The sequence below is a fragment of the Barbus barbus genome (genome assembly GCF_936440315.1).
Source record: "Barbus barbus genome assembly, chromosome: 16".
Classification (NCBI taxonomy): Eukaryota; Metazoa; Chordata; class Actinopteri; order Cypriniformes; family Cyprinidae; genus Barbus; species Barbus barbus.
In genome coordinates, this window is record NC_136744.1 from 8,487,022 (window position 1) to 8,499,429 (window position 12,408).

The following is a 12,408-nucleotide window of genomic DNA, read 5'->3' on the forward strand; positions in this document are numbered from 1 at the left end:
TTTCGAAATTCGTCCGAAATTCGTTTAGCTTTTTCTCGCTCAGTGTGGAAAGGCCTTTACTCTCGCGCTTTTGAAAATGAGATTAATGTTGATGCTGATTTAGCGATATTTGGATGTTTAGACCAGGCTCTAACTTGGCCACAAAATCAACAACTCTCCCTCATGTTTGGCATGGAGCTGGCCAAAAGAGTGATTTTGATGGAGTGGAAATCTACGTTGCCTCCAAGTTTTTTTAAATGGTTGGCTAAAATGGTTTCGGCCCTCATGCTTGAAAGGCTACGTTTTTCTAGAGCAGGCAGATTAAAGATGTTTGACAAAATTTGGGGCCCCTTTCTCAGGTCTATATTTTAAAGATGTCCTTGCTATGCTGCTAATATGCTACGTGTCATTAGATTTAGTTTTTCCTCTGTTTTTGTTTTTTCTTTTCCTTGGTCTGGCTGAGGCTTTTCTGATGGTGATGTGTGATTGCCTTCATGAATGTTTGGTGCATGTTTGGGAGGAGGGAAGAAGGGTGGTATAGGGTAACCATTTTGTTAATATTATATTAGAATACATATATAGTATGTTATGGAGTGTTACGTTTTTGAAAAAGAAAAAAGTTTTACAAATATAGTACTTTAAAAAAAATAAAAAATCACCATTGTTTGGGAATTTGACCTACAAATGCAGACCCGTGGAAGCATAAAACACATGCGTTGAAACATAAATGTTTACCTGCCAATCAGGAGCTCAAAGATGAGAATGCCCAAGGACCAGCAGTCAGCTCCAAAGTCATGACCCTTATTCATGATTACCTCAGGAGCCACATATTCAGGAGTGCCACAGAACGTCCAAGTCTTCTTCCCTAGTCCGATCTTTTTGGCAAAGCCAAAATCAGCCTGAAATAAAATAAAATAAATTAATTAAACAGAGAAAATAATAAGGATGCTCAGTGTAAGACTAAAAGTGGCTGTATCTCAGAATCCATGAATTTATTTAGTATGGTCCAAAAGTCTCAGACCCCTGTTAAAAATTCTTCTAGTTTGTATTCTTTTCAATTTGATAATAAAAAGGTTAATAACAAATTATTGTATCTGCATGAGAATTTTATTTAAAATATTTGATGATCATGTTTTCTAGCATGATTTGAGATTGATCCAGTGAGCATCTTATCCTTCAACAGAAGTAAAAATCTGACCATCTGTGCAAAGAGTCACATGATCATTTTCAAATTAGCTTAGATAATAGATTCTTAATCAGGGGGCCCCAGTAAATTTTAAAATGATTTAAATATAGTAATATTAACAACAACAAAAAAAACTCAAACATAATGATAATTAAACTGACATCATCTTGAGATTATTACAACAGAATTACCAGGGGTACTTTCAAGGAATAAATCACTCAAAAATTAAAATATGCTAAAGTTAAAATGTATTAATGATGAATTTGTTTATTACAAATTTATGTAGCATTGCGATTGTTTTTATCAGCTGTTTGGACTCTCATTCTGATGGTACCCATTCACTGCAGAGGATCCACTGGTGAGCAAGTTATGTAACGCCCAATCTATTCCCATAAACAAACAAAATCATCTACATCTTGGATGTCATGAGGATGAGTGCATTTTCAGCAAATTTTCATTTTGGGTAAACAATTTCTTTAAATATTATCTAAGACAAAGAGGTTTAGAGTCAAAACGGTTGAAAACCTCTGGCTTAGAGGCCTAGAAATAGTCCAAAATCTGAAATAACTCTTATTCATGTTCTTATTTAATATTATATCATAATTGTTTTGCCCTAACATTTATTTCCGCATTAAAATGCAATTCCAAAGAAATTTTTTTTAATTGGGCCTCAGACATTTGGACCTTTTACCATGGTATTTAGTGATATATGTACAGTAAAATGACCATTTTGACATAGCCTTCCCCATCCAGAAGAAGATTCTCCGGCTTCAAGTCTCGATACACGATGCCTTTGCAATGCAGGTAATCAAAAGCTTCCAGCACACATCCAGTACAGAAGCGGGCAGTGGGCTCATCAAAACAACTCCTAAATGAAACAAAAACACCACAACATCCTAAGGTATTCTACTTCTAACAGTTGAGATGCTATGAATCATTCAGCCATAACCAGTATAACTCTGCATGATTATCAAAGACAGTGAGCTGTAGTATGTGTCAAAACAACCTACACTCACATGTCCCTCAACACGCTCCACAGCTCTCCTCCCAGGCAAACCTCAAGCAGCATGTAAACATACTTATCATCCCGGAATGTGCGGAACAACCTGAAACACAGAAGGACAGCCTGACACACTCCATTATTTGCATTCTGTGAAACAGAGCGTCTTTTTAGCCTTTCTCACTACTTGCTTACATAGAGAACTAGACTCACATTTAAAGCTATGCTACCTTTTCGTCCACAAATGCCAGAGAGGTAATAAAATGAGCCAGAGCACACACTCAGACAGGAATATAAGCATGGAATGAAATTCCCTGGGGAGTTTCCTAGCAACATGCAAAGCAGAAGCCCCTTCTCTGATACAGATGAAAAGCACAATGGCACTGGACCATAGTGACAGATGTAAGCCAAATGTCTATTGTGCCATAGCAGGTTCTGGAAATTCAGTCCTTCGTGGATTTCTTGTATGACTCTGTCTGCTCCACCACACTGGTACGTGATGCTGAAGTTATTAAAGTCTGTAGGAATGAAGCAGGAACTACAGTATAATGTTGCTGAGTTCGAACACCACTGTGGCCTCCAGTCGCTCTGAATAAAAGTGTCTGCTAAAGAACAAATTTCAGTTTCAATGTGGACATTTCAACAATCAGATTAAATGCAGATTTAATGCATTAAGCACACGCAGTAGCTCCAATACGGTGAAAAAGAAAAAGATAAAGAAAAGCACAAATCTTTTGAAAATCAAGTTTTAAATGTGCCAAGTTCTTAGAAATTAGATCTCCCATTTACCATATACCACTTTCAACAAAACTTTATTTTAATGGTTCTAAAATGGTCATGTGGTGTAATATTGGCAAATATTATGAATAATTAATTCAGAAATATCATAACCTTTTAGATGGTTGTACCATTAAAATTCTACCACATTTTACAACCTGAACTATACTTGCCTTGAATATAATAAAGTTTTTTCCAAACTACTAAATAAGATTCCCCTTCAGGGGGAAACGCTTTGGGAACGCCTTCAGCAGGACGACTCTCTGAATCACGCGTGTAAACAGTCCAACGGAGTGGCGTGATGTCACGACCAGGAAGCTTAAAAGCGCATGCAGTGGAAACAGCAGCTTCTGTCATTCAGTAAGTGCTCTCTGTCTGTGTCAGTCCTATTTATTGTTGTCTGTCTTGCTGGTGCATTTATCATGGCAAAAGATATTAAGAGTGGTGACAAACAGCGTTTCAGGCTTTGTTTTCCTCCCTGCCCTCGTTACATCACAGATGGGGACACACACAGTCTGTGCGTTGTTTGTTTGGGAGCGGAGCATGCTCAGTTAACCATCGAGGGGGCTGATTGTCCACATTGTGAACGCATCTCGATGTGGACACTCTGCTCCTGGAGAGCTCTCTTTGAGGATGGAGCTCTCACCAGCGTTCCTCGCGGCTCTGATCCCAATTCTGCTGAGGCAGAGTGGCGGTTGCGGCCGTGGGGATCGCAATTGGATCTGGTGGAGGGAATGGAGATGGGCCAGTCCCTTTCTCCTTCCTCACCCTCCAGATCCAGCCCCCCCCTCCCAGAGATCGGAAGCACAAACTGCAGGTTCTTCCACTCAGGGAGAGGGCTCGGTGCTTCGCCTATCGTCCTCCGAGGAGGCCGATGTGGAGGGCATCGATGAGACTGAGACTGAGGAGTTAGTGGAGGTAATTACTCGTGCGGTAGCCAAGTTACACATCGATTGGCTCACTGAGAAACAGACCGAGCCGCCAAAAAGCAAACTAGATTAATGCTTTTTGCGGTCTTTACCTCCACGCCAGGGCTTGCCTTTTTTCGCCGATCTCGATACCTCAGTGGGCTAAGCCATACTCGGCCCGTATCTTCAGTCCTACAGCCAGTCACTATTCTAACATGGTGGGATTGGATGATCACGGTTACAGAGCGATGCCCCGGGTAGAACAGACACTCGCGAGCAATCTGTCTCCCAGCATGGCATCGTCTCTGAAAGCCCCGGCATTGCCCTCCAAACCGCTGAGTACAACTTCAGCGTTGGTGGGCAAAGGGTATGCAGCAGTGGGTCAGGCTGGTGCAAGCTTGCATAATATGGCTGTGTTGCAAGCATACCAAGCTGACCTGCTGAAGGAGCTGGACGAGGGTGAGGAAGTCAAAGCAGATGATATCTCTGAGCTTAGGAGAACTGCTGATTTCTCTCTCCGTGCCACCAAAGAGACCGTGCTTGCCATCGGCCAGTCTATGACCGCAATGTTGGTGGCGGAGAGGCATTTGTGGTTGACCCTGTCTGAGATGAGAGAGAAAGACAGGGTCTTCCTTATGGACGCCCCGCTTGCACCTTTTGGCCTGTTCGGCGACGCCGTCAATACAGTTGTCGACAGGTTTCAGGAGGCTCGTAGACAAGCGGCGGCGTTCCAACAGTTCCTCCCTCACCGCTCTCTAACTTCTGGGGCTGCCAGGCGGGAGCAGCCCCATCCGTGTACCTACTCCTCATACCGGGAACAACAAAAACAGAGTGTCACCTTTTGTGCTTCTCCACAGCGGGACAGAGAGCAGCGACACTCGAAGTCGGGGTCTTCTAAGCCGAAGCCGGATCTGTGGACCGTTCTTCAGGTGAAGAGGGCCTCAGCTAAGAGATCCTGATGCACATGGCTCAGGACTTCGGAGGGCAGGCCCTTCTGGGGAAGAGCGGTAGACACCTCATTATACAGTGCCCGGCTCTCCTCAGTGCCCTCAGGAGATTGGTCTGTTAACCCTGCCACCTCCGGTGCTTCAGGGCACAGCAGTCTCCAGCGAGTGCTTCTCTCAGTTTCCGCCCGGAAACGTAGCGGTTCTGGGAGGCTCGCTACCACCGAGGAGGTCTGTAGAGCAACTCGATCGGTCCCTGCCGGTCCCTCCACTTCAGGGCACCGAGCTAGTCATTCTAAGAACACCAGAGGTCAGTCTCGAGAGACTGATTCCCTTAGTAGATTATCTGGCAGCGTGGAAACTTCTGCCAAATGTATCTCAATGGGTCCTGCACACTGTAGAAAGAGGCTACAGAATTCAGTTCAAGTCTCATCCACCCCGGTTCAGCTGAGTTTTTCCCACTTTGGTGTGATCCGAGCAGGCTCTGGCTATGGAACAGGAACGAGGCCATCGAGGTGGTCCCTCATCGGCCGGTACTTCATCGTTCTGAAGAGGGATGGGGGGTTGTGTCCAATTCTAGATCTGCCACAGTTGAAGTGCTCAGTCCAGAAACTGAAGTTCAAGATGCTCACTCTCAAGAAGGTTGTGTCTCAGATCAGGTCCGAGGACTGGTTTGTCACGATAGATCTAACAGATGGATACTTTCACATTTCCATCCTTCTTCAACACAGGAAGTTCCTGAGGTTAGCTTTTGGGCAAAGCTTACCAATTTTGGGTTCTTCTGTTCAGTCTGGCACTCTCACCCCGCACTTTCACAAAGTGTGTGGATGCTGCTCTGGCTCCGTTGCGACTCCAGGGCATCCGCATACTAAATTATATTGACGATTGGTTGATTCTAGCTCAGTAAGAGCAATTGGTGGTTTGGCATCGAGATGTCATTCTCGCCCATATGGAAGTATTGGGGTTAAGACTAAACGCCAAGAAAAGTGTTCTTTCTCCAGCTCAGAGAACCACTTATCTGGGTGTGGTGTGGGATTCGACCACGATGCAGTCATGTCTGTCTCCTGCTCGGATCGAGTCAATCCTCATGGCAGTCAAGAGAGTAAGAGAAGGCTGGTCACTTACTGTCAAGCAGTTTCAGATACTGGTGGGTCTGATGGCAGCTGCGTCCAACGTGATACCTTTTGGCCTGCTGTACATGAGACCCTACAGTAGCGGCTCAAGACCAAGGGGTTTTCCTCGAGGGGAAATCTGTTTCAAATGATCATGATCGCGATACGGCAGCCCCGCCCGGAGTTGTGGAAAATGTGGGTGTGGCCCCTGAGGGGGCACAACTCATAGCTTCCTGTCTCTCAACTGAGGTTGTTGAGACCATCCTCCAATCCAGAGCTACCTCTACAAGGAAACTATATGCCCTGAAGTGGAAGCTTTTCATTTCTTGGTGCGGCAACCTCCAGCTTGACACAGTCAACTGCCCGGTTGGTCCAGTTCTGGAGTTACATTTACATTTTACATTTAGTAATTTGGCAGACGCTTTTATCCAAAGAGACTTACAATTGAGGAATACAAAAAGCAATTCATCTTGAAGAGGCAATCAGACAGAGGAAGTGCTCGTAACACCAAGTCTCAGTCATTGCTCAAATAAGTACAAGCTAGTAAGGGAGGGAGAGAAAGATAGGGGTAAAGAGTGAGTTTTTTTTTTTTTTTTTTGAGTTTAAGATGAAGTAAAGTATTGCCGAAAGAGATGAGTTTTCAGTTGTTGCTTGAAGATTGACAGGGATCCAGCATTCCGGATAGGGGTGGGAAGATTATTCCACCAGCCAGGAATGGTGAACGAAAATGTTCTGGAGAGTGATTTTGAGCCTCTCTGTGATGGTACCACAAGGCGTCGCTCACTAGCAGATCTCAGACTTCTGGAGGGGATGTAGGTTCGTAATAGTGAGTGGAAGTAGGAGGGTGCTGAGCCTGTGGTAGTTCTGTATGCAAGCATCAGTGTCTTGAACTTGATGCGAGCTGCCACTGGTAGCCAGTGTAAGGAGATAAAGAGAGGTGTAACATGCGATTTTGGGCTCATTGAAGATCAGTCGTGCCGCTGCATTCTGAATCATTTGTAGAGGTTTGATTGTGTTTGATGGCAGACCAGCCAGAAGAGCATTGCAGTAGTCCAGTCTAGAAACGACAAGGGCCTGGACAAGAAGTTGTGCAGCATGCTTTGTCAGAAAGGGCCTGATCTTTCTGATGTTGTGTAGTGCAAACCTGCAGGATCGAGCAGTCTTTGCAATGTGCTCTTTGAAGGTCAGCTGGTCATCAACGATTACACCAAGATTTCTGACCGAAGTTGATGGGGTAATCATTGATGAGCCTAACTGAATCGTGAAGTCATGCTTTAGAGTCGGAGTGGCAGGAAAGACAAGAAGTTCCGTCTTTGCCAGGTTGAGCTGTAGGTGATGTTCTTTCATCCATGCCGAGATGTCCGCCAGGCAGCCTGAGATCCGTGCAGCTACCTTTGGGTCATCTGGTTGAAAAGAGAGATAGAGCTGCGTGTCATCGGTGTAGCAGTGATAGGAGAAGCCATGTGCATGTATGATGGGACCCAGTGATGTAGTGTATGTGGAGAAGAGGAGGGGTCCGATCCCTGAGGAACTCCAGTGACCAGTTGATGTGGTTAGATCTACCGGTGAGATCTACCGGTGAGATAGGATTCAAACCAGCGAAGTCGAATCCCAGTGATGCCCAGTGATGAGAGGGTAGACAGGAGAATCTGATGATTGACAGTGTCAAAAGCAGCAGAAAGATCCAGCAGAATGAGGACTGATGATTTGGAATCGGCCTTTGCAATTCGCAGGGCTTCAGTGACAGAGAGTAGCGCAGTCTCTGTTGAATGGCCACTCCTGAAACCTGACTGTTTAGCATCCAGTTTGTTGTACTGTGAAAGAAACCGCGAGAGCTGGTTGAAGACAACTCGTTCAAGTGTTTTCCCTACGAATGGAAGGAGAGAGACAGGTCTGTAGTTTTCAAAAAGAGAAGTGTTTAATGTAGGTTTTTTTATCAGTGGGGTTACCCGAGCCTGCTTGAATGCTGTGGGGAAGATGCCTGTGAGGAGAGATGTGTTGATAATGTGTGTGACTGCCGGTAAGAGTGTGGGAGAGATTGTTTGGAGAAGGTGTGAGGGGATTGGGTCCAGAGGACATGTTGTAGGATGGCTGGAGAGGAGAAGTTTGGATACTTTTGCCTCTGTGAGGGGACAGAAGGAGAAGATGGGAGTTAGAGCAGTGGACGTGGTTGATTGGAGGTCCTGTGGAGTTGAGAACTGGTTACTGATTGTTCTAGTTTTGTCTGTGAAAAAAGAGGCAAAGTCATCAGAGGTTATCAAAGTGGTGGGAGGTGGAGGAGGGGGACAGAGGAGCGAACTAAATGTTCTGAAGAGATTACGCATGTCTGGAGCGCTGTTGATCTTGTTGTGGTAATGTGAGGATTTGGCAGTGTGGACTTCAGTAGAGAAAGATGAAAGCAAAGACTGATAATCTTGCGGTTGTCCGCAGGGTTAACTCACTTCACCTTGAAGGTCTACGTGGCGGCCATACCAGCTTACCATGCCCCTCTTGGTGGCCAGTCTGTGGGTAAACACCCTCTGGTTTCATGTTTACTCCGCGGTGCGCTGAGGCTGAGGCCTCCGGTACATTCACGAGTCCCTCCCTGGGATTTAGCCGTGGTTTTAGAGGCTCTGTGCAAACCACCTTTTGTGCCTAAGGTGCCCTCCTTTGCGCCACGGCCCGTTGTACGGTAGGCTTTCTGTCCTCCTCCTTTTCGGCATCCAGAAAAGCAGAAGCTTAATTGCGTGTGTCCAGTGCAAGCAATGTACACATATGTCCACAGATCTGCCCAGTGGAGGAAGGCTGACCAGTTGTTTGTTTGTTATGGTCATTCTAAGAGGGGTCGTCCTGCTACTAAACAGACACTCAGCTGGTGGATTGTTGATGCCATTTCTCTTTCCAACGAGTCCTCTGATCTCCCCTCACCCTTGGGGATCAAGGCTCACTCAAGCAGAAGTGTGGCGGCCTCCAAGGCCTTTCTGTCAGGTGTGCTTATGTCTGACATTTGTAACGCTGCAGGTTGGTCCACGCCGCTTACGTTTGTAAGGTTCTACGACCTCGATAAACATGCCATTCCCGGCTCCTCTGTTCTCTCGCCTCAGTTGTGCTCTTCCACACTAGGCAGGAGTTTGAAAGTCTGGCGGCGCGGGCATCCTCGTTCCCAAAGCGTTTCAACGCAGCTCGAGTTCCTGAAGGGGAATGTCCCAGGTTTCTTATGTACACATGGCTCCCCGAGGGAACAAGACGCTGCGTTGCAGTGCTATACTTCCAGCATCCCTGCGAGCGCTTCCTTCATTCTCCAGAAGCTGCCGCTGTTTCCACCACATGCGCTTTTAAGCTTCCTGGTCGTGACCTCATCTAACGATGCCTTGGACAGTTAGTTTAAAAAATAAAACATACACAAACTCAAGTAGGAAGTAAAAGATATCAAATAAACGTGTCCTATTTTGTGTCCTAAATTCCTGAAACATTGGTGTCTCATATTTTAGAGGAGTCAATGCAATTTCGAAAGAGATCAATCAAACCTGTATGTGTGTGAAAATATTCAGATGTAATCCCCTTTGTATTCATTAACATTTTCATAAGTAACTGTAATTTAAGTCCATATTTTTTCTCAGTAATTATAACAGATTACAGTTACATTTATTTTGTAATTAAATTATGCAATTCTGTTACATGCAACTAGTTACTCCCCAACACTGAGTGTATATTTATGTCATTGTATGTATGAACTGCATGTTTTATGTATTTTTGAATAAATTAATAAATACAGAAAAAAATGAACATCATGTCATTGACCCCTGTATAAAACAAATAATCAAAGACAAGGCCATTTTCTGTTTGGCTATTTTATGTGTAAAGTTATGACGGCTATAAACAGTGTCTGTAGTCATAGTGACTAAAGTAAATATCAAAGTTCCAAGCTTCCAAAACACCGGAAAGTCTTATCATAATTGACACAACGTTATCTAATAAACAAGTCTAATCAAGGCGCATGTTCATTCATCAGACCCTAATTAACCAACAGCAAATTTTGAACCAGTCTGTTTACCTATAGTTTCTTCCATCAGCCCTGTGGTCTACTCGTCTTACATTAAGTTCATTATATTGATTAACAAATTAAGTTAAGAGACCTTCAGGGAAAAACTTGAAATTCTTGTCGAGCCCAATCTAAGTAAATACCTTTATCACTCTTGAGGATTAATCTAAATTGTATTATTATTCCTGTGTGTTTGCATTCTCCTATTAATGTATGTCAATATGAGGCAGGAAAGACATGCTCATTAGACTGACCTGACAATAAAATTTGAATTGGTCTGTTGGAGGATGTCCTTTTCTGAATAGATGTGCTCCTGCTGCCTGGTGTCCACAATGTGCTTTTTCTTAATACACTTTAAAGCAAACGCTGTATCTTCTGAATTTTTAAGCTTGACCTAAGATAGAACATGCATGCAATAAACAGTGGTCACTGGTATTGTATTTATTACTGAATTAAAATTATTACATTATACATTTTAGGTAATATAATCTGACTACTTTTTGTTTACTTTTAGATTATTTTTTATCTTACTTGTTTATAACATTGATTTGAATAAGAGAATCTATACTATATTGATATAAAAATACAAAGAGAATGAAAAAACTGGTGTTTGTGAAGGAACAGCAGGGGGTTTGTAAACTGAAAAATGAAATCTAACCAGCTCCACTCGTCCAAAGCCTCCCATGCCTAGTGTGGCCACTACTTGCAGTTCTTTCAGGAAGGAGTTACTGGACAAACCAGCTGCCTTCTCCTTCAGCCTCCTGAGCTCTGCTGCTTCTGGAGAGCGTTCGTAAAGAGGCGACTGAGGTCTGTGGGGAAATGATTATGTGAGTGTCACATACAGGACTGGAGTAGTTATGTGTTGGTTTAGCTGTGTGTTCTTACACTGCGTTCCTCCTCTCGTCACTCAGAGAGAGCTGCTCCACATACTCCCTCAGATACGCCTGCAGCTCCTCATACGTTCCCACCATCTGATTAAAGTTACTGTTGAAGAACAGAAGACAGTGATATTATGTAACCTTTTTAGTCTTGGGTAGAATATTAGTATACTGTAAAAATGATTTTTCGAAGGAAATAAAACGGATTATTGGACTAAGTTGCCACTGTGTTATTGACATTTCTTTTTAATTATTTGTGAAATTTATTAGCAATTCCTGAGTGAAAATCGTTGCAAAGTAAATCCTACATAATTTTTTCAGTGTATGTTGTATACTGTACAACTAATTTACAGTGCCCTCCACTAATATTGGCACCTTTGGTAAATATGAGCAAAGGCAGCTATGAAAATAAATCTGTATTGTTTATCCTTTTGACCTATCATTCAAAAATTGCACAATATTCTAACCTATCATTGAAGTAAAATAATTGAAAGTGGGGGTGAAATCTCATTGTGAAATAAATGCTTTCTCTAGTTCATATTGGCCACAATAATTGGCACCCAATTATTGCAACAGCCTTTTCCCAAGATAACAGCTCTGAGTTTTCTCCTATAATGCCTGATGATTTTGGAGAACACCTGATAAGAGATCAGAGACCATTCCTTTATACAGAATCTCTCCAGATCCTTCAGATTCCCTGCTCCATGTTGGTGCTTCTTCTCTTCAGTTCACCCCAATTATTTTCTGTGGGGTTCAGGTCAGAGGACTGGAATGACCATGGCAGAAGCTTCATTTTGTGCTCAGTGACCCATTTTTGTGTTCATTTTGATGTTTGTTTTGGATTATTGTCCTGATGGGAGATCCAACTATGGCCCATTATAAGATTTCTAACAGAGGCAGTCAGGTTTTGATTTTTTATCTGTTGGTATTTGATAGAATCCATGATGCCATGCATCTGAACAAGATGATCTCCGGCAGAAAAACAGGCCCACGAGATCCAGAAATATATTTAACCGTGGCCGCGGGGTACTTTTTATCCCTGTTTGTGCTAAACACATCTGGTGGGTTTGCTGTCAAAAAGCTATTTTTTCAGTTTCATCTGACCATGTCAGTCCCATTTGAAGTTCCGGTCGTGTCTGATAACTGAATTTGCTGTAGTTTGTTTTTGGATGAGGGAGGAGAATTTTTCTTGAAACCTTCCCGAACAACATGTGGTGATGTAGGGGATGTTTGATTTAGTTTAGGCTTTCTGACTCCAAGATTCAACAAATCTCTGCAATTCTCCAGCTGTGATCCTTGAAGAGTCTTTGGCCACTCAAACTCTCCTCCTCAGCGTGAAAAGTGAAAAAAGTGAAAAGCGAAAAAGGACAATATAGCCACACGTCCTCTTCCAGCCAGATTTGTAACATCTTTAGTTAAATGGAACCTCTTATTACCCTGATGGTGGAAATGGGGATTTTCAAAGCTTTAGCACTTTTCTTACAGCCACTTTCTGTTTTGTGATGCTCAACAATCTTGTTCTGCACATCAGAACTATATTCTTAGGTTTTAGGTTTTTAGTTTTTTTTCTTGATGGATGATTAAGGGAATTTGGCCTTTGTGC

The 12,408-nt window shown here is 43.3% G+C and overlaps 1 protein-coding gene across 1 annotated transcript in view; it reads right to left on the minus strand.

Annotated features, from left to right (window-relative positions):
• The window catches only part of LOC306882046 (cGMP-dependent protein kinase 2-like), a gene marked incomplete at both ends in the record, with an annotated part of 29,606 nt that overhangs the window by 10,001 nt on the left and 7,197 nt on the right, over positions 1-12,408 (minus strand). Inside the window, 6 exons of the mRNA XM_079436479.1 lie at positions 715-878; positions 1,892-2,033; positions 2,182-2,271; positions 10,182-10,321; positions 10,586-10,736; positions 10,813-10,911. Coding sequence (XP_079292605.1) covers positions 715-878; positions 1,892-2,033; positions 2,182-2,271; positions 10,182-10,321; positions 10,586-10,736; positions 10,813-10,911 — 786 coding nt within the window. The remainder of the gene's footprint in view (positions 1-714; positions 879-1,891; positions 2,034-2,181; positions 2,272-10,181; positions 10,322-10,585; positions 10,737-10,812; positions 10,912-12,408) is intronic.